This window comes from Dipodomys merriami, unplaced genomic scaffold (assembly GCF_024711535.1).
Source record: "Dipodomys merriami isolate MVZ:Mamm:240054 unplaced genomic scaffold, mDipMer1.0.p SCAF_21, whole genome shotgun sequence".
Taxonomy (NCBI): Eukaryota; Metazoa; Chordata; class Mammalia; order Rodentia; family Heteromyidae; genus Dipodomys; species Dipodomys merriami.
In genome coordinates, this window is record NW_027203493.1 from 29,729,481 (window position 1) to 29,751,614 (window position 22,134).

The following is a 22,134-nucleotide window of genomic DNA, read 5'->3' on the forward strand; positions in this document are numbered from 1 at the left end:
CATTCTTCTAGCATGCCCTATCTTTAATATTCTTGTAACATTGTAGTAACTTTGTTCTGTATTTAGTATCTCTTTCCCTGACTAAACTACTGTAAGGGCTGTGTGTGCAGGAACTTTATCTTCTATAGGTTGCTCCTGGTACATACTGAGGCTTATTTCAGTTTGACCATTTTAAATATTTGGATGGATACTAATGAATGAATTAAAAGAGTGTGTGGGTTGCTGGGCATCGGTGTTTCTGATTGCCTGCAGAACCTGGGGAGTAATCCCTTATTGCCAAGGGCATTGAGAGAAGAGAGAAAGGAAACATAGTTGGGTCTGGTCTGCTTCACTGGGTGCTGATAGTGGTGGGGGGGGGGCATATGGTCAGCAATGACAACCAATCAAGCAGTTCTTCTTGGCCTATCAGAATGAGTCCCAGTCATTTGGTGTGGGGTTGTTAAAGAGGGAAACTCCTTGAATCATTGTAGGGGAGAAAACTCAAGGTCAGCGTTCTTGGAGGGCCTCCTTATCCGGATGAAGATAACATATTCGGCCCCTTTACAGCCTGGTCTGAACAGTGGATGGGTAGTTGCAGCAAGGACTGTAAGGTCTGCTGGTAGCTGGCCGGGCGCCAGAGTGGCGCCGCGCTGAGGCCGCAGGTCCTGCCCCCCTCCGCGGGTTTCCCTCCCCCTCCTCCATCTCCCAACCAACCTCGGTCCGCAGCATCCTCTGCAAGGAAAGGAATGTGCCTCGCTGGGACGCGCCGTCCTGGCCGAGCCGCAGCACCTGCGGCGCCCTCTGGACTGCCCGGGTCTGCCGTCTGGCGCTGCGCCACGTGCTTTGGTCGGCGCTGATGTCAAGTGGGTGTGGGCTCTTTGGGAAGACGCCGGCGAGGACGAGGAGGGCGCGCGATGTGCCGCGGGTGCGTTGAGGCCCCGGCGCGCTCCGGCGCCCATCGCCGCTGACCGGTGGCCGGCGCCCAGCTCGCAGGGCGGGCGCAGGGCGGGCGCATGGAGCCGCGGCGCTGTCAGCCCCGGGACGCGTGCCCTGCCACCCTGGGGGGCTGGCGGGAGCTTCCAAGGGGAGCCGGCAGGTGTGTGCACGCGCCATAACTTTCAGGGGGTCTGCGGGCTGGGGGGCCGGCAGGACGCAGGGTTGACCCGGCTGCGTCTCGGGGGGCTTTGTGTCTGGGCGCGGCGTGACGGGAGCCGGTTGGTTCGCGGCCGGCCGTGGGCACGGGAACCGCAGCTTGCCCCTGGAGTTTCAGCTAGAGAATTCATTGAGCCGGCGCCTGGGTTACTCATTGGGAAGGGCGCCGAGGGAGCTGCCTTGTTGTTTTAAGGATCGAGTCTCCAAGTACAGCCTGCGTTCATGGTAACCGGATTATCTCTAGGCAGACAGTGCGGCTTCCTGAAACCAGCTCTGGTTGGGGGCCCCCGGCTGGCCAGGAGTGGAGGGGGGGCGGGAGTGGAGGCCGGGAAGTGGGCAGAGGCGACCTAGCCACGCGTTCTGCACGGCACTCCCGGGCACCTGCCCCACTTCCTCTTCCTCCAGGAGCCTCTCCATTCACACTTGCAGGGAGCCGGCCAGGCTGGATGGAGGTAGGTAAGGGGTCAGCTTCTTGCCCGTGACAGCTCTGATTTCAGACACACCTTCCTGGAGGAATGCAAGGGCTTTGTTCCAGATGCCTGTCCCAGCCCGAGAGGGTGGGCATGGGGCCGGTGCTCCGGTGCCATTACTCATCTTTTATGGCAATACTGGAGAGCTTCTGGATAGGCAAGTTAATTATTAATGTGTCTAGGCTGGAGAGAGGGAATCTGGAAATGAGATTGGTGGGTTGTAGGTCCCCTCCCCTTTTTTTCTTTTGGCTTGAGGTTTAAGGTATTGCAGTTTGTTTCTCAAGAAGGACGTGATCATTCCTGTTCGGAACCAACACTCCTGGGAAGGGATCCCCTGTTCCTGACTGTGGGGTAGCCCTTGCTCCCCAGGGAAGGCAGGAAGGGAGCGGCTCTCAATTTTTATCTTATTTGGAGCCGCTGTACCGTACCATCTACATCTTCTGAAAGCAATCTCACTCCCTTTCCCCTGTTTTCTGGATAAAGCTTCCAGGATAGGTGTGTGAGACCTGAATCCTCTCAGGGGCAGAATCCGAGCAGTCTGTAAATGCCTCTCAGTCTTGCCTGAAAACATCTGCACACACTCCACAAGTGCCTTTGTGATGCCTTCGGCCCGGGATCGCTAGGAGTGTGTGCCTGCAGGAAAAGGCTCTTGTTGGGTGGCCACCTGACCTGCCTCTCCCTAGACTCTCCACAAAAAGGAAAACGAGGTACAGGTGGGGAATCTGAGGGCTGCCTGAAGCTTCTCCCTCTGTCAGTTTCAGTTTCCTTCCCCATCTTGGCAGGGAGAGAATAGATTCTACCAGAAGCATCAGGTGTGTGTGCTAGAGTATTTATGGATGGGCCCTAAGGAATGGAAATGGAAGTGCCCAGACTTTAAATGGAAGATATGGAGAAAGCTGGGCTCTGGAGATGCGTGGATGGCCGGAGGGTTGCCAAACTCATTCTTCCTGGAAGTATTGTGTGGAAACCTAGGGAAAGAAAGAAGCTTTTCCTATTTACTGGTTTAAGGTTGAGGTTGAGTCATCCAGTAAACCGAAGGGCTTGAGGATTTGTAGATTGAGTATGATGAAAAAAAAAGCTGGCACTCTTGGTAGTTCCAGACAGGAGGCTTATAAAAAGTAGGGCTGGGAGATAGGGAGGGATCCACTTGTAGTATGGAAATATGAATATGGGCTATGTCTCAAGTCAACCAGGTACCCATTTTCTGACTGCTGGGGAATGGGGGAGCTTGGCTTACTGAGTTTACCATCCTCCCCACTCTTGTCTCTGTCTGCCATCTCAACGTAGCCTTTAGGGAGGAAATGAGTGAGGAGGCCTGGACTTTTTTTTTTGCTGGTTGTGGAGCTTGAACTCTGGCCTGGGCACTGTCCCTTAGCTCTTCAGCTCAAGGCTAGTGCTCTGAGACCTGGACTTTTGAGAGGCTACTCATCCTGATGCCCAGGGTAGTTTGGGAAATCCCAAATCCTGACCTGTCCTTCCACTTTGACACCCCTCCTTCAACACAGCTCTAGCTTTTGGAATGCTGCCATCTCTGGAAGGTTCTGGATCCTTCCACTTCTATTCCTTAGGTGCTCTGAGCTGCCAGCACTGTGTGTTGAAGGTTTGGAAGTGGCCCTCATTAAGAATAAGGTTCTTATTTCTATTATGTGAAGTCTGTACAAACCTGCTATTTAATGTTCATTTACCTTTTGGCTTACTGGATTTGGCTGAATCTTCATTGATAATGGCCTAGGATAAAAGAGAGGAGCTCTGAAGATTTGATCTGAATTTAGAGGCGATCAGGAGAAGTAGATAAAGACCCTGACAGCCTTTGCAATCTTGTTTGCAAAAGCACTAAGGTCCTCCCAGAGATTTATACTGTCTTTGGTGAAAGGAAATTAGAGACTAATTTCCAGGCCTATGTCCTAAAAGTATTCAGGAATAAAGAGAGAATAATGACATTTGAGTTCAGATTCTATTTCTGATACTAGCTTTATGCCCCTGACCTTTTTCCAAGTCTGTTTCCTTTGCTTATTAAATAGGAATAAGATAGTTGGGAGGATTATATGAAATGTTTATAAAGGTTTTACTACAGTGCTTATGGATTGGTAGCTATATTATTATTATTGTTATTAATTGCTGCAACAAGAGCATCATTGGATTATCAACTGAAGGAGTTGTTTTATTATGTAGAAAAGAAAATTTTTTTTGTCTTTTTTTTTTTTTTTTGTCAGTCATGGGGCTTGAACTCTGGGCTTGGGCGGTGTCCCTGTGCTCTTCAGCTCAAGATGAGCCACAGCGCCACTTCCAGTTTTCTAGTGGCTTATTGGATATCAGAGTCTCCTGGACTTTTCTGCCCCGGCTGGCTTTGAACCATGATCCTTAGATCCAGGCTCCTGTGGAGCTAGGATTACAGGTGTGAGCCACTGACACCCGGCTAGAAAAGAAAATTTTGTGCTGTCACCCAAGACCGTATCCAGGATCCTAGAGTCAGATATGATAACTGTTCTGGAAGTGCTTCATCTGACTTTCACATCAAACATGCTTCCAGCTTCTGATATTCAAAGATCTTAGGGCCTGGTGACTCTCCAACAGCAAGTGCATGGTACAACTGAAAGGGAACACTGGCATGCTCTCACTTCTGATTCAGGTAGGGTTAAGAATGGTAGTCCTAAGAGTGATCTAGCCATTTGTCACTTTTCAGTTGTGTGGCTCTAGACAAGTATTCTTTTTTTTTTTTTTCTTTTTTTTCATAGTTCTTTTTTTTTGGAGGGTCTGGTCGTGGGGCCTGAACTCTGGGCCTGGGTGCTGTCCCTCAGCTCTTCAGCTCAAGGCTAGTGCTCTACCACTTGAGCCAGAGCGCTACTTTCAGCTTTTTTCTTTTTTGCTTATGTGGTGCTGAGGAATCGAACCCAGGGCCTCAGGCATGCAAGGCAAGCACTCTACCACTGAGCCACCTTCCCAGCCCTCATAGTTCTTTTTTAATGTATATTTTTTATTATAAAGATACTGTACAGAGGGGTTACAGTTACATGAGTAAGATAATGGGTACATTTCTATGGAGCATTGTTACGGCTCCTTTGTTTTTCCCCTACCATCCCTTCTCTCCCCACCTCCCCAATCCCCCTACCCGCCCCTTCCCCCCCTATGCCTGAAGTTGTAAAGTTCATTTTCAACATAGTGTCTAGACAAGTATTCTTTGCTCTTTGTGCAAGTGTCCTAAGAGAATGATAAAATTTGCTTTACACCATTGTTCATACTATCACATTGGATAATGTATGAAAAATTATAATAGGGCAGGCATTACATATTATTGAGAACTATGTACCAGGTATATAGTACTATGTCCTGTGTAGGTGTTATTCAAAGTGCTTAAGTGCCTTCATGTGTTACATCATTGAATGCTCACAACAATTTCTGATACAGGTAATTACTGACCACATTTTATTGATAAGGGAGATGAGCTGTTAGGAATTATTGTTGTGTTGGGGAGCAAAAACTCTGTTGGAAGCAATGAAGTTAAAGACCTCTAAGCTGAAGTCTGCGACAAATATGTTGCACACACTCTTTCTTCCATTTGATGTTCTAGACTAAATCTGGATATGTTTGTATAGACAGAGGTCCAGATTGGTCAACTTGTCCTTTTGGAGTCCCTTCTCTGCCCTCTTCAACTGAAGGATTTGTGCACCTTATGAGAACTGTGCTGTAACCTGTGACCTTTGAATTCCTTCTTGGGACTGTAACCCCCTTACACTCACCTTGATTGATGATGTGTGGGGTTTTTGTTTTTTGTTTTTGTTTTTTGTGGTACTAGAGTATGAACTCAGGGCTTGGCTTGCTAGGCTGGTGCCCTACTGCTGAACCACTCCTCTGGCCCCTTTTAGAATTGGTTATTTTTGAGAGTGCCTGGGTCTTGCTTTCTGCCTGGTTGCACACTTAGACCAAAATACTCCTATTTTAGGTTTCTGGTGGTAATGGGGATGACAGGTGTATACCTCCCCACTGAGCTGCTTTCTGTTGAGATCAAGTCTGGAGCACTTTTCTCCTTCAAATCTCAGCTTCTCATTCAGGTTGGATGTTAGGTGTGTACTACCGTGCCCAACTATTGGTTGAAAAGACACCAGTCATCCATGCCCAGACTGATCTCAAACATTGATCTCGAGCTCAGCTTCCCAAGTACTAGGATTATAGGTGTGACCCATTGTGCTTGGCTCTAGTGGTGCCTTTTTCCAGAAGGCCCTGAATTCAAACCTCAAGTAGTGCCAGGGGAGGAAGAAGGAGGGAGGGGCAGAAGGATAGAGAGAATGAATGTAGAAAAAAGGGAGGAAGAGGTTGCTAGGCAGAGGAAATGTTTAGCCTAGAGTCCATCACGAAGTTTAGAGATTTCAAGGTCCTATCTTTGTCTCTGATATTCTGGTTAGCTGTTTGGCTTTCTTCACTGCTCCAAATATGCATTGAGGTCTGAAGTTTCCAATGTGTTAGGAAAAACATGCTGAAATCAAGGGCTCACAGATGTGGCGTTTCAAACAAGTGTGGTATTCATTAGTAGAGAGTTACGATCACAGCCCAAGCTTCATTCCCATTACTTTTCTAGAATACTTTTAAGATAAGGAAAAGGCTGCTGCCTTCTAGGTTATTCTTTCTTTTAATGATGAGCAACATTTATGAAGGTGGGACAAAAAAGAATAAAGGTCTGGTGTGTAATTAAAAGTAAAAGCAACTGGTAGGGCCCCAGGTGTGCTCAGGAGGTTCTAGAGCTCTGGTTAGCAAGCAGAGAGTTTCCACAGCATGGTCCTGGACTCTTCATCTCCCAGATGGAGCAAGTAGAGCTCCTATCATGTGACAAGAAAGTGGAAAGACTTGCCTGAGGTCTGGTAGCCTGATTTAATGCTTTTATTTATTTTGTTTTGCTGGCCCTGGGGCTTGAACTTGGGACCTGGGTGCTCTTCATGCTCAAGGCTGTTGCTCTACCACTTGAGCCACAGCACCACTTCTGGCTTTTTCTGAGTAGTTTATTGGAGATAAAAGTCGCAGGGACTTTTCTGCCCAGGCTGGCTTTGAACTATGATCCTCATATCTCAGCCTTCAGAGTAGCTACGATTACAGGCATGAGCCACTTGCACCCAGCTAGATCTTTGGCTTTTTAACTTAGAGGCCTTTTTTTCCTTAATAGATATAAATTGTGGAAATATTTAAATGTTACAAGGGAAAAAAGATGGGGAGAATTATAGATCAAGCACCAAAGACAACTGTTTACATTTTGACAGTTTTTGAAAAACTTTTTTTTTTTTTTTGTCGGTCGTAGGGCTTGAACTCTGGGCGTGAGCGCTGTCCCTCAGCTCTTCAGCTCAAGGTGAGGGCTCTACCACTTGAGCTACAGCGCCACTTCTGGTTTTCTGATGGTTTATTGGAGATGAGAGTTTCACGGACTTTCTTGCCTAGGCTGGCTTTGAACCACGATCCTCAGATCTCAGCCTTCTGAGTAGCTAGGATTACAGGCGTGAGCCACCGGTGCCCGGCTATTTTTTTTTTTTTTTAAGGAAATGGGGATTTGCTTGTTATTTATACATCTTTGGACATTTCTAGTTTTGTGCCTTAAATAAAGAACAAGTAGTCTTTCTATAAGCTTTGTTGCCCTACAAATATGGATCAAGCTCTTTATTTGTGTGAAGGACTGTGCTTTGCACTGTGGACAAAGAGAAAGATGAATAAGACATTCCTGCTTTCAGAGGTTAGCACTAAGGGAGGGGGCATATGCACATTCAATCAGTGAGTATAGGCATAATAGTAAGAGCAAGCATCTATTAGATGCAATTCTGTTTCAAATCTTCTTCTTTTTTTTTTTTGTGCCAATTCTAGTGCTTGAGCTCAGGGCCTGGGCACTGTCCTTGAGCTTCTTTTGCTCAAGGTTAGCTCTCTACCACTTGAGTCACAGTGCCACTTCCGGCTGTTTCTGCTTATGTGGTACTAAGGAATCGAACCTAGGGCTTTATGCACTAAGCCCCATTCCCAGCCTCTTTTTAAAGTCTTTATATAAGTTACTCACACTTAAACCCAAGTCATCTCTGTAGGGAAGGTATTGTAGAAACTGGTTAGATGCTTCACCTAAGGCCAAGACTTGGGTCTAGTTTATCCCATTATAAAACCAAGTGTCGGGGCTGGCATGCCTGAGGCCCTGGGTTCGATTCCTCAGCACCACATAAGCAAAAAGAAAAAAGCCAAAGTGGCACTGTGGCTCAGGTGGTAGAGCGCTAGCCTTGAGCTGAAGAGCTGAGGGACAGCGCTCAGGCCCAGAGTTCAGTCCCCATGACTGGACCCAAACAAAACAAAACAAAACAAAACCAGGTGTCCTCTTGTGAAAAGTTACCAGATATAACAAATCCAAGAAAGGGAAGCCTGTGGCCAATGTCTCTTGAGGTTGAGGAATGTATGGGACCCATCTTTTTTTCAATCTTCTCACCCACTTTCCTCTCTTTGGTGTTGAAACAATTACACTTACTTATGGGTTTTATGTTTATGAATTTAATTTAATTAACTTTTTTCATCTGGACTTGTACAGATTTTTTTTCTTGTTTTATTCCTAAATATATAGTATAACAACTATGTACATAGCATCTAGATAGTATAGATATTTTCAATACTGTCTATATATGATTTAAAGTATATGGGAGGATATGTAGAGGCTATATGAAAATACTATGTCATTTCATATAAGGCTTTTGAACATCTTCAGATGTTGGGACCTTTAAGAAGTCCTAGAAGCAATCCCCCAAAGTTACTAAGGGATGACTGGTATTCATTGTCATTTTAGAAGAGGTTTCCTGCTGGATTCTTTTGCTTGTTTGGGCTACTTGATAATCTCAGAATATTGGAACAGGAAAGGAATTAAAAAGTTTGGATTATTGTCTCTATTTTCTTACTGTTTCTTTTAGTGTCAGAGGTGGTCTGATTATACAAAATAATTTTAGTTGAGGCTGGATCTGTGAAGTGATTTGGGTAATACAGGGTATATATTTCTTCTTTAAATAGTTTTATACCTTCATGTATTTTTTCAAGTATATTTGAAGAAAGCACAGCTAGAAAATTCATCATTTGACAGCTATTGCTTAGGATGTGGCAAGAGTCTGTATGGTCTATTTAAAGAAAAAAGTAGAAGGACAGGTTAGACAGGGATATGGAAAAATTTTAGAGGCATTGTATAGGTGCTGTGGGGTTAACTATGGGAAACAGGGGACATTTACAGCAATTTGCAATCTCACCAAATGCATGTACTTGCCTGGCCAGTTTCATTATCTTAGGAGCAGGAAGAAGGAACTGGCCCAACCCTTAGTGAAAACATTATCCTTGCTAGGCATCATAAGTGTGAGTCAATGAAAATGGGCTCATTGGGCATATATTGAAAAAGCTCAGGGAGTCCTATAGAGTTCACATCTTATAGCCCTGCTGTATTTCATGACGTTTTTGAGTCCAAAACTCAGCCTGCCTGTTTTCTGTGGGATCTGACTCTTACAGGGATCTGACATCTTGCTCAGGTATTAGGCTCAAATGAAAATGAATGTTGCTGGGTTGCTAGGTTGCCATCATAGCTTGCTAATTTAAGGCTTGGTTTTGATAGAATTTCAAAGAATGTGCAGTATTTATCAAATCTGACTCATGCTGCTGTTAAGTGATAGAACCCTTATCCTCCTGCCATTTTGTTTCTGTTCACATTGTGATGACGCCATGTGGCTCCAGGAAGACATATCCTGTGCCTGTCAATCTCTTTGAAGAGCAATTGTGAATGAATTTAGGATTGAGTCACATATTTACCTAGAGCAGTGGTATGGAGGTGAATATGTGGACTGTTTCCAAGTTAGCTGAAGAAACCTAGAGTTGCCATTTATAAGAGAGAAGTGACTTTCAAGGTCCCCTTTGATAGATTTTGGCTAGAACATGCAATCTAAACTTTTTTAGTGCCAGACCTTGGGCTTAAACTCGGGGCCTGGGCTTGTCTCTGAGCTTCTTTTGCTTAAAGCTAGCTAATGCTCAATCTCTTGAGCCATGGCTCCACTTTCAGCCATTTTGAGGGTAGTTTGTTGGAGGTAAAAGTCTCACAGACTTTTCCTGCCTGGGCTGCCTTTGTACTGTGATCCTCAGATCTCAGCCTGCTGAAAATAACAGATTACAGTTGTGAGCCACTAGTGCCCAGCTGCAAATTAAGCCTTCAGTCCCTCCTAAAGCAGGTAAAAAAGTTCTTCTCATTGGTTTCACATGAAGCAGCTTTTTAACATTAAAATTATTAATTCACATAGACTATACAGATGAATGGGTTTCACTGTAACATTTCCATTCATGTATTGTTGTGCTTTGATCAGTCTCTGAAAGCAAATAGTCACTGTGTTTCTGCTGAACTGTGTTTCTGATAGTGAGCTTGGACAAATGATGACCACAAAGAGTTTAATCCTCAGAACATGTGAAGATATACATTATATATATATATATGTATCATATAAATACATAGTATATATGATATGTATATATACATGGTATACATATATATGATGTATATCGTAACTTTCAGATATGACTAAGGGAAGGACTTTGGAATGGAGAGAGTATCCTAGATTATCTAGGCAGGTCCAATATAACCAGAAGGGTGCTTATAAAATTTATGTTATATAAATTTATCAAAGTATATTGATATTTCCCTATTTATAGCATTCAAGCTGTTTCCATTGTTTTTACCAATGTAAACAAACCATATTCTTATAATAAATATCTGTAATCTTGACATCATTATTCTGATAGATACACCATTTACTCCTATATTGTAGATGCCTATTTCTCCCTATGACACTTAACACAATTTATAACAAAACTTATTTATTTTACTTACTGTTTATTTTACTTATTTACCTGTTTACTCTTTTGGTAGCTACCTTCTTCACTAGATGGTCTAGTTAGTATTGTTTCAAGTCACTAAATGTGTGGCAATTTATGGTGTGCTACATCACAATAAGAAATGCAATATAGACAGATATGGAAGATAACATAGTGAATAGATCACAGTCCCTGCCTTTCAGTGACTCTCAGACTAGTGGGAAGACAGTCAAGTGGATGGTTCCAGTACAGTGATAAAGCTAGGATCCTATGGGACCAAATCCAGTCTGGCTTCAAATGTCAGTGAAGGATGGTTTGGATGAATAGGGGCAGAGGAAAACCTACCACAGAAGGAAGAACATATACAAGGTCATCTCAGTAAGATCTGAAAACTAGGTAGGACCTACCTGTCAGGACTTGCAGGGAGAAAGCTGCTTCCACCTAAGTTGGTGTAGAATCCTATAGCCTTGTTTTCAGACTAGAACGTTTTAGGCTACATGAATGGGGAGACAGTGTGGAAAAGTCTTGCTGATATCCCTTCAGGGAGGGTTATGTGTGGTGGGTTAATTGTGTGCTAGGCATTTCACTGTTTTTCTCTGTTTGTTAGAGTGCTATTTGTCAGTGCTATACAGCTTGTCAGTAGTGAAACTGAGAGTTAAATCTTGACCTTGAGGCCTCAGAGCTTAAATCTGCTTCTTATTAGAGTTACACCATCTGTAACAGGGCCTAAGAGACTTGCCTGGATCTCACATGTTGTATGAAGGGGATCCTCAAGGCCTGTTGCTTTTTCTTTGAACTAGCGGACCTTTGTTCTCATCGGTCGGTCTTAGAAATCTCCAAGAAGGGTCACCATTCACTATTCTTGGTGCTTGTTACTTTTGTGTGTGTGTGTGTGTGTGTGTGTGTGTGTGTGTGTGTGTATGTGTGTGTGTGTGTGTGTGTGTGTGTGTGCGCGCGCTCGCGCGCACGTGCGCACGAGCCAGTTCTAGGGTTTGAACTCAGGGCCTGGATGCTGTTCCTAAGCTTTTGTGCTCAAGGCTGGTGCTCTACCACTTGATTCACAACTCCACTTTCAGTTTTTTGGTGGTTAATTGAAGATAAAAGACTGATGGACTCTCCTGCCTGGGCTGGCTTTGAATAACAATCCCCAGGTTTCAGCTTCCTAAGTAGTTAGATTTATAGGAATGATCCATTGGCACTTGGTGGTGCCTGCTGTCTTTCATGTAAATTACTATATTGGGTTGGAGGATTTGGTCACAGTGGCTTACTGAGTTGTCCACATAGAACTAGTATATTTGCAATCATGGATAGTGAAGACAGTGAAGTGGCCTATCTCAGGGGTACTGAGAGTAGGAGTATAAACCTAGGAAAAATTGGCGTGGTCTGCATCATATTCTCTAACGATTCTAATGCTAGAAGTGGCTGAGGTGAAAACCTTTCCTGACTTGGAATAAGGTGACCAGTGTTTATTCCCAGTCCTTCCATCTGTGAGATTAATTTTGGATTCTCTATTTCTTTATGTCTGAAATGTAGCTCATAAGTGCTACTTTGCAAAAGTATGTAAGTGCAACCCCCACAGTTTCTGGCTTGGAGGACATTTAGTAAATAGTTACTAACTTTAGATCTAGCAGTTATCTACTTACTGTTTTCTTTAGGATTGCCCATTCTCCCTTGCCTTTCAGACCCATGAAAGCACATTGTCATGGATGTAAAGAAAGGTCTGGCCAAGAATGGGTGCCCTATGAATTCTGGAGGTGGAGATTCTATGCTTCCCAGGAAAATGGTGATGAGTGTTTTTCAGGTGGCTGCAGTGGTATTCTGGGCCATTTTGGAAGGGATAATATGTTTGTCTTGCCAAGTACAAGATTGTGTGACACTGATTTGCTTTCTGGGAATAATGGCTATGCAGATGAAACAGATTTATGATGCTGAGGTTCATCAGAGAACAGACTCTTTTTTGCTTTTTTTTCCTTCTTGTACATATTTTCTGATTAAGCCAGGTACCGGTGGCTCACACCTGTAATCCTAGCTGCTCAGGAGGCTGAGATCTGAGGATCACAATTCAAAGCCAGCCTGAGCAGCACGGTCTGTGAGACTCTTATCTCCAATAAACCACCAGGAAACCAGAAGTGGTGCTGTGGCTCAAATGGTAGAGTGCTAGCCTTAGTTGAAGAGCTGAGGGACAGTGCCCAGGCCCAGAGTTCAAGCCCCTTGACTGACCAAAAAAAAAAAAAAAGAAAAAAATTTTCTGATTAAGTTTTAAACTATTTAAAAAGTACTAAAAAAGAAGAAAATAAAAATGCTTACTTCCACACCCAGAGCTGATGGCTGCTAACATTTTGGTGGATTGCCCCGCTAGTCTTTTTTTGAAATGTGTATGCATTTTGGAGGGGGCAGGCAGAAAACATAGTTTGAGATGCCCTTTGTCTTACTATATGCCCTCCCAGATCATTACATATTCCTTAAAAACATTTTTATTTGCCACATAATTTTTTGTGGTGTACACATGGCTCTTCATTATTCTTTGTTCATTAGTTTGGAATTTAAGTTGCTTCCAGTTTTCTGCTAAAATACATAAGATATTATTTTAAGACTATTTCCTTAGCTTTATAAGTGGAATTTCCATATAAAAGACAAGCACATTAAAAGTACACATTAATGTACTGTTCAGTTTCCCTCACATTGAAAAGCAAACCAGCTGTTGTAAGCAGCTATGGGCATCTCAGTAGGTCCCTGCTTCTCTGACCATTGTGCACGGAGGCTGCCTCCCTCCTCACTGCTTGTTTCCTGGTAGACAGTACAATCAGCCTCTTGTGACTCCCCAGTGAAATTTAAGTAATGGGTCAGCCTTTCCAGTGCTTCCCTCTGTCAGGAAGTTTGTCAGTGAATCTAACCTAAATCTTACTAACTGCTTTTTAAATCCTCCCTCAGTGGAGCCCAGCAGAGCTGAGCCGAGCCGAGCCGAGCAGAGCAGAGCTGCATACCCATCTTAAGGCAGCACTGTTCAGCTCCAGCCACCAGCCTTATGTTACCCTGGAAGAAACTTGAGGGTCTCTGGCTACTGCTGTCACGAGTGAGAGGCCCTCCTATTCGGTCTCCACATCGAGTTGCCACTGATATCATCAGGTAGGGTTTCTGAATCCTGGAGCCTGTGCTATGGAGGCCCATATCCTGTCCTCTCCTCTCTCTACTGCAGAGCTCATAGGGCAATTAGCATTCAGTGTGGTGTTCTCCTGTTGATATTGCAGATCCATCAGATTCATTCTCCATTGTGTGTGTGTGTGTGTGTGTGTGTGTGTGTGTGTGTGTGTGTGTGTGTGTGTGTGTGTGTGTGTGTGTGTGTGTGTGTGTGTGTGTGTGTGTGTGTGTGTGTGTGTGTGTGTGTGTGTGTGTGTGTGTGTGTGTGTGTGTGTGTGTGTGTAACAGGATTGTTTTTTATCCCCAAGACTGTTGGCCAAGTGGTAATGTGTGGTAAAACAAGGTGACCAGGCACAGAGGGGTGTTTGAGAGCACTCTGTCAACAGGTCAGCTGGCTGTCAGTGTGGGAGGGTGGGGTTCCATCCAAGGTCACCCACCCTTGCCATTAAGCAACAATTGTGCCTTCTGCTAGAAAGAGCCTTAGCTAGTCCTGTCCTTTGTTGGAGCTGACAGCTTTATTGCTGGGCAGTAGGATGTTAATTTGGAATGGAAATTAAATGAATATAGCTGTAACTTCATGGGCAGCAAGAGGCCCCTTGTGTCCCTCTCTTAGGTACTTTAGAACTGGCTAGCAGAAGACCAGGATAGAGCAAGTCTCTTGAAGGAGACCAGGTTAAATACTTGAGCACTGTGAGACTATGTGCACTGGGGAATTGGAGGAATCATCTTGGGACCTGGCCTTGCTGACCAAGAGATCCTGTGCAATGTTAATTCTTTATTCCAGTTTGACTTCTTTGGAAGTTGTCTACTTCCAAGGATGAGATGCCTTGTTTTAAACTCTGCTGTACCCTCTTTCCGTGCCTAGCACAGTGGAGTTGTACATTGAACAAAACAGAATTAGAGGCAAAATCCTGTAGGTTTGTTCATTCATAAATAAATAGTCCTCTACCATTTAAATATCCATATTAGCTTGTTATTCCTTCTTCTGAAGACCAGAAGCATTTTCTGCCTCTTAGTATTGTTCTCCCAGGTCTTAAAACAGACTAAAACGTGCTAAATGTCACCGGTACCAAGTTGGTACCAGTGAAGCTTGGGGTTCCCACCACAAGGTTAGAACTTTGGCTACATTTAGCTTTTAAAGTGAAACTTGGGACCCAATAACCAGAGATTTGAATTTATTTGATCTGGATTAGGATTCTGACATCATTTAAAAAACATTCACAGGTAATTCTAACATCCATTGATTCTCCAGAATGAGGAGTCACATGTGTCTGACATAGCCTGCCAATAATTTCTTTTATGGGAAGATAGGTATGAGATGGAACAGATGATCTCAGAGATGTGTAACAGAAGATTTGCTCCACATCCTTTTGAGAAGCAGAAAGAGTAAAATGACAGGCATTATGTCCTGCCTTTCAGTAGAGTGATTGGCTTGATGGAAAACTTCTGTAAAGGTATCTCAGAACTAGATATTTGTCATTCTGCCTGGTAATTAAGCTGTTGACGTGGACAGGAGACAGGTACTTCAGTTAAGGTTAAAGATAAAAGCAAAGAAGCAGGATATGAGATTGCTTTTATTTGGCTCACAGCCAAGGCCTAGATTCACCTCTTTCTTCTACATTTGAAGCATGGTGCAAGTAGGGTTGTGAAAGATAGGGTGACTTTTCAGTTTGTACCTTAGAAGAAAGACAGGTTAAAGTTTCACATGCCTGTAGTGGATGTTCAACCCTGTGCGGTTCTTGGCTATCCCTCCATGCTGGAATCTGCCATTTACCTTGTGAAGATATACGTACCTTTTCCCTAAGGAGTGAGGAGGCAAGTCATTGCCAGGAGTGCCATATTTGCCTTTTCACAACTTGAGAATGGTTATGCTCCCTGTTGACAATGCTTTTGGGGTTTAGTTCTAGGTCCTACTACTTCCCCCTCCCATTTTGGAGTGTTTGTGGATGGAGCTTTGCTTTAGGAGTGGCCTCTCTAATTGAGGGCTGCTTCTGTGGTTTCAGCTGCTCCTTTATATCTGTCTTTCAATCTTGGAGAATTTATAGCTCCCTTGAGAAAGCTTTTGTCATTTTCTCACCAGTGAGGAGGCCTCTAGGGGTATTGATGGTGCTATTCTCTAAACTTGTACGTCCTGCTTTGAAAAAGCTATCTGCATTGCTTTGAGTTGTCTCATGACATTTCAGACTGCAATTTGCTAACCACCTTTAACAAATTCCCTGGAGGTGCTTGTTAAAAATATAGAATCTCCAGGATTAGAACCTAGGATTTGTATTTTAGCAGGCATTCCAGGCCATTTTCAAGTACAGCAATGTTTGAGAACCACTCTGTTAAAAACAAGAACATAGCAATCTCACTACTCTTCTTGTTTTATAGTACAGAAACATGACAGCCTTACATGTCCACTATCACACATTGACTTTGAGCTGGAGCCAAGCTTGGAAAAGCCTGAAGCTAAATCCAGATAGTTCATGCAGTTTTGTTCTTTGCATGGCATAGCTCCTCTTTTTATTCCTCTAGTTTGCCGAAATGGAAAATGCATGATCTGTCTCTGTATGGAAAGGTATCTGGACATTGTGAATGGTGTAGCGGTATCTCTGGCTCCACCTCTTGTGCACCAGTAGCAACTTCCACTTGGAACCACCAAAAATGTCTCCAGGCATTATTAAATGCCCCCTGGAGCACAGAATAGCCCCAGTTGAGACTACCGCTGTAGTGCAAGAAACTGCAATTCAATGATGCTCCCCAGTGGCATCCTCTGACATTAATTTTTATGTTTTGGGACTTCACTTTTAAAATTTGCATAGTTGGCTTCTTCCCAACTTGGCTAGTGTGAAGGATTTTACACATAAATAGAATTCACACCGAACATAAGCTCTCTTCTCATCTGTGTTTTGGCCTTCAGAGGAAAGGCATAAATCAATTTTGAAAGACCTCTGACTTTGAACTCCAAGCCATGGTTTACCTGCCAACTCTGTGCTTCCTAGCTGTGTGATCTTGGGCAAGTCATGTAATCTTCTAAGTGCCTTTCCTTATCTGATTATGATAGAAATGTTTGTGTGGGTAATAATTAAGTGACACCTGGGATGTGGAAATGTTTATAAAACACTACTCATCTATTAAGTGGCAATGATAAGGTTCAGTTCTAATTACCAGCACTTGAGATTTTTCTCAAATTTGAAAGTGCAGAACTTAGCACATCAATTCTAAGCTTGTATTTAACCAAGTATATTATCCTTGTCATTTTGCTGCCCATAAAGTTAACCTTCCCCTTTGTTACTTTAAAATTAATCTTCCACTTTGGTGACCATGGTAGTAGTTCTTTTGGGTCCATTGTCTCTGGAAGAGTGGTCATTATTACTTCTGACTGGCAAGAGTCAGTTTCTTTTTATGATGGGTTTCTGAAGGGCTGCCAAGCATTTTGTGAAGAGCAAAATCTTTTCCCTTGTTGCTGGCACTCAGAGATAGAAGGGTCCTAAATTCAGATAGTGAAGCATATACCATGCTGCAGAGAGGCTTGTAGATGAACTTTGGAGAATCATGCAGCTAATGGAGTACTTCAATTTGCAGATGAGGAACCATCCCAGGGAGGGAGCATGTCTGAAGAACCACAGCAGCACAGGAGAGAAGGTCCTGGTCTATCCAGATTTTAAAACTCTGAATGTGATATCTGTGCTTGTTTGGCTGTTTAGATAGTGGGATAGGGGGAAGCCCCTTGTCTATCCATGGTGGTATGACTACTTCATTTCCCTTCAGATGTTGCTGTGTAGGCCATGTGAAATGAGCTCTTTATGCTCAGAAGTTACAGGGTAGATTCTCACCAGAATATACATACCATGTGAGTAATTGTCACTGATTCTTACAACATTTTGAGGGGAAAGACAATGAACGTAAAGGGCCTCCTGTTTCCGTGCAAACATATTACAAAAGAAAACAGACTGAGAAATTGAAGCATTTTTCACTGCTCAACCTTATTGGGCACAGATTCTTTTTTTGTTTGTTTGGGGTCCAGTTGTGGGGCCTGAACTCTGGGCCTGGGCGTTGTCCCTCAGCTCTTCAGCTCAAGGCTAGCACTCTACCACTTGAGCCACAGCACCACTTCCGGCTTTTTTCTTTTTGCTTATGTGGTGCTGAGGAATTGAACCCAAGGCCTCAGGCATGCAAGGCAAGCGCTCTACCACTGAGCCACCTTCCCAGCCCCTGGCACAGATTCTTCTACCGTGCAGTGCTCTTATAAACACTAGTCTTGTGGGATTCGGGTACTCATTTTGTTTTTATATTGTTTCATTTTGAGATGAGGTTTCACTGTGTTGTATAGCCTGGTGTTGAATTCATGGGCCCAAGAATATCCTCCTGCCTCAGCTTCCTGAGTAGCTGGGACTACAGGGATGTGTCACTATGCCTGATTTAGGGCCCTCATTTTATTTTAATTACCTTTAAAGACCTTATCTTAATGGGATTTTATTCTGGATTTCTGGGTTAGAACTTCAAGCCTGACTTTTTGAGGAGGACACAGTTAAACCCATAGTTAGTCCTATTGTCTGGTGGCCAGTTTGAATCACTAGAGCTGTCCTGACTGAATGACTAGCTGCAGTAAGCTGCCTAATCAGTGCCAAGATCCTGGAAGAAAAGATGACTCTGATGCCAAAAACCTAGAAGGCTCCTGTCAGATAAATTCTACCTTTATTGGCTAAGGTCTGAATTTGATTGGACTGATGTGTAATCTTTTAGAGTCTTATATTTCTTACCATGATGTGGAGTGTTACATATAAATGAAATACTTCATATGGAAAGTGTTTGTAAGCCTGAGTTCCGGTGAGTCATTACTTGCTGCCTAATTTATCACTGTCATGATTCTGGGAGGTTGGAAAAAGGAACTGGAGAAAGCACCTTTAGGGGGAAGTAATATAGAGCCAGATCAAAAAGACCCCTGTAATCTCCCCTGTCACATCTTCTCACCCAGTCTTTCCAAAAGCTCCCAGTGACATTCACTGTGTGCCAATGTATTGATACTTCTCTGCCCCGCAAGAGAAATGGTCACTGGTACTGATGGGGAATCAGAGTTCCTGCAGGTCCCAGCTGTGGACACTTACCAGAGGGCCCTGTCCTGCTGTTCCCTCAGGCAAAGAAAACAGCCTGGAAATAGGGGATAGATTTGGGGCTCAGATTGCTTAAAGAGAACCTGCCTAATATATGGTGACCTTGAAGAAAGCACAGACTTTTAACAATTATTTTTGTTTTGTTTTTGTTGGTTGTGGGGTTTGAAGTCTGGGCCTGGGCACTATCCCTCCGCTCTCCAACTCAAGACAAGCGCGCTACCACTTGAGTCACTGTGCTACTTCCAGTTTTCTAGTCTTTAATTGGAGATAAGAGGCTGACTTTGAACCACAATCCTCAGATCTCAGCCCCCTGAGTAGTTAGGATTACAGGCATGAGCCACCAACGCGCGGCCTAAAAAGTATTATTTTTGTCATGAAGGAATGTAATTACACCAAAGTTAGATAATAAGGAAGGGAAGAAAAGGTACCATATCAATTTCATCTTAATGTATCTTCTGGAGTTTTTGGCGAATCTGTAGGGAAGTCAGTTTTATTTACCATAAATGAATACACATACACATATACAAATATATATGTATATCTATTTAATGTATAATAAAATCACAAATTTGATTATGTAAAGTCTTTATAGTACTTTTGTTTTTAGGGTTGCTCAAGGGGGTGAGATTAACTCGTTAGTTTATTTGTTCAGTGCATCTTGCTGATTATTTTGGAGATGGAATCTCATGGACTTATTCCTGGATTGGCATTAAATTGATGCGCCAGATTTCAGCATAGTAGCTAAGAGTCTCAAGTATAGGCATCAGGCCTTTCAAACATGCTTTTTCATCTTATATACATGTCTTGACTCAGTTATCATTGCATTTTCTTCATTTCTCTAGATATTTCTTAGCTTCTCCGTCTTAATAGTATAAAATTGTAAGCAATATATAAAGAGTAAATTTGTGAATTTTTAGTTTGGGCAGTACTGGGTTTTGAACTTGTGTCTTTGCTCTTCCTAGGCAGGTGTTCTACTGATAACCAATGTCTCTGGTCTTGGATTTTTAACAAAATATCAAGCTAGTCTCATGTTTCAGGTTATTTTTAATTTTACTACTTTTTATTTTATTTTTGTGCTGGTCCTGGGGCTTGAACTCAGGACATAGATGCTACACCTAAGCTATTTTACTCAAGGCCACTTGAGCCATAGCTCCACTTCTAGCCATTGGGTCATTTAATCAGAAAATAAGAGTGTCAGGGACTTTTCTGTCCAGGCTGACTTTGAATGATCCTCAAGTCTCTGTTGCTACAGGTGTGAGCCATAGCACCTGGCTTTATACTTTTATTTTCTAACTTCCCCACAAATGAGCAGGAATATTCAGAGAAGTATACAGGAGGAATATTATCCATAATCTTAGAGTTAGTATTTTGGCTTTCTTTTTAATCTACTATTTCTTGAATTTTATAAAATAATTGATATTCTATTTTATAAACAATGGTAGTCTCGCCTGGTTTTCATTAATGTAAGTTTTTGTTGTTTTTTTGTTGTTTGTTTTGTCGTTTGTGGGGCTTGAATTCTGGGCCTGGGCGCTGTCCCTCAGCTCAAGGCTAGTACTCTACTGCTTGAGCCATAGCACCACTTTTGGTTTTCTGAGTGGTTTATTGGAGATAAGAGTCTCAAGGGCTTTCTGCCCAGGCTGGCTTTGAACCATGATCCTCAGATCTCAGCCTCCTGAGTAGCTAGGATTACAGGTGTGAGCCACCAGCACCCAGCTATGTGAGCATTATTTAAGCTCAGATTCTTTAAAGATTTTTTTTTTTTTTTTTTGCCAGTCGTGGGGCCTGAACACTGGGCCTCGGTGCTGTCCATCAGCTCTTAAGCTCAAGGCTAGTGCTCTACCATTTGAGCCACAGTGCCATTTCCGACTTTTTCTGCTTATGTGGTGCTGAGGAATCGAACCCAGGGCCTCATGCATGCAAGGCAAGCACTGTACCACTGAGCCACCTTCCCAGCCCCAAAGATTTTATCTTTATGGCAGTATATTATTATACTAACTCGACACACTATATTTGGGCTAACCTTTCCTTATGGCTAAACAATTAGGTAATTAATTTCCAGGTGTTTGCTGCTCATCACAACATAATAAGCTACTTATGTGAAACAGCATTTACAAAGTTGATGCAGAAAGTGTATCACCGTGGGCCTTAAAGACGCTGAATTCCTGATGGATGGTTATATATTAGGCACACAGCAGTTAGTAGTGCATGTGTCTAGTGCATGAAGGGACATGAGTGAAAGAATGTTCTGTGGCTGATTTCAATCAATGATCACAAAATGAATAAAGAATATTTTAAGGGCTGGGAATGTGGCTTAGGGGTAGAGTGCTTGCCTAGCATGCATAAAGCCCTGGGTTCATTTCCTCAGTACCATATATACACAGAAAAGGTGGGAAGTGGCACTGTAGTTGAAGTTGTAGTGTGCTAGCCTTGAGCAAAAGAAGCTCAGACACAGTGCCCAGGCACTGAGTTCAAGCCCTAGGACTGGCAAAAAAAAAAAAAAAAAAAGTATGTATTTTAAGGCATGGGGTGCGTGTGCATGTGTGTGCGTGTGTGCGTGTGTGTGTGTGTGTGTGTGTGTGTGTGTCTATTGGAACTCAGCCTGGTCACTGTCACTTATTTTGTTTTGCTCAAGGTTGGCACTCTACCAGTTGAGCCACAGTTCTACTTCTGGCTTCTTGGTGGCTAGTTGGGAGTAAGACTCTCATGGATTTTTCTGCCCAGGCTCGCTTTGAACCAAGATCCTCCTAGATACTCAGCCTCCTAAGTATCTAGGAATAGAGGTGTGTGCCACTGGCATCCAGCTAGCTTTGAGGGGTTTGAGAATGCTCTATAATTTTGAATATGAAAAATAACCTTGAGTAGGTAGTGATTTGCAAAACTGAACAGTACAATGTACAGCTTGCTCAGTCTTTGTTCCTTGGTGAAGTTAAATGGCAGTGATATCTTTCCAGTTTCTGAAGGAAGAGTACTCTGGTGACAAGGACTAAAGCCTGAAGGGCACTTTGCTGTTTGACTATATGCTTGCTGCCCCAATAAATGGCTTCTAAAACCAAATCTATTTGTGGGAGACTAAAAGGCTTTTCTTAACATGATTTCTTATTCAGAATTGAGTAGGAAAATGGAATTTCTACCTGGACCCTTCCACATTTTGGACTTTGTTGCAGCACCTTGTCTTTATTTTGAATTTGGAGCCTGGAGCTCCTCTTTTCTTTCTGCTGTGAGCTATTTATAAGTCAAAAGCACCTATGGGGGTCTTTTTGCCTCCTCATGCATGACTTCAATAAATAAAGGAAAGCAGCATTCTTTACAATCCATAATCTCTGAGTGTTGGCAAGAAAAAAAAGAAAAATATTCTAAATGTAGCCATTTGCAATGGTGATAGATTATGGAGTGTCACTGAAAAGCTTAATTGACAGTGCTAGCATTTCATAGCCTTTTCTGGGACCTTCTGAGGAAGGGGC

The 22,134-nt window shown here is 43.2% G+C and overlaps 1 protein-coding gene across 7 annotated transcripts in view; it reads left to right on the top strand.

The window, feature by feature from the left end:
• The window catches only part of Plekha7 (pleckstrin homology domain containing A7), a 216,617-nt gene that overhangs the window by 85,269 nt on the left and 109,214 nt on the right, over positions 1-22,134 (top strand). The window contains exon 1 of one of the 7 annotated variants that reach the window (XM_070032807.1): positions 780-1,075. The exons of the other annotated variants lie outside the window; for them this stretch is intronic. Coding sequence (XP_069888908.1) covers positions 993-1,075 — 83 coding nt within the window. The 5' untranslated portion in view covers positions 780-992. Of the gene's footprint in view, positions 1-779; positions 1,076-22,134 lie in introns of those variants that run through there. 7 annotated transcript variants of the gene reach the window in all.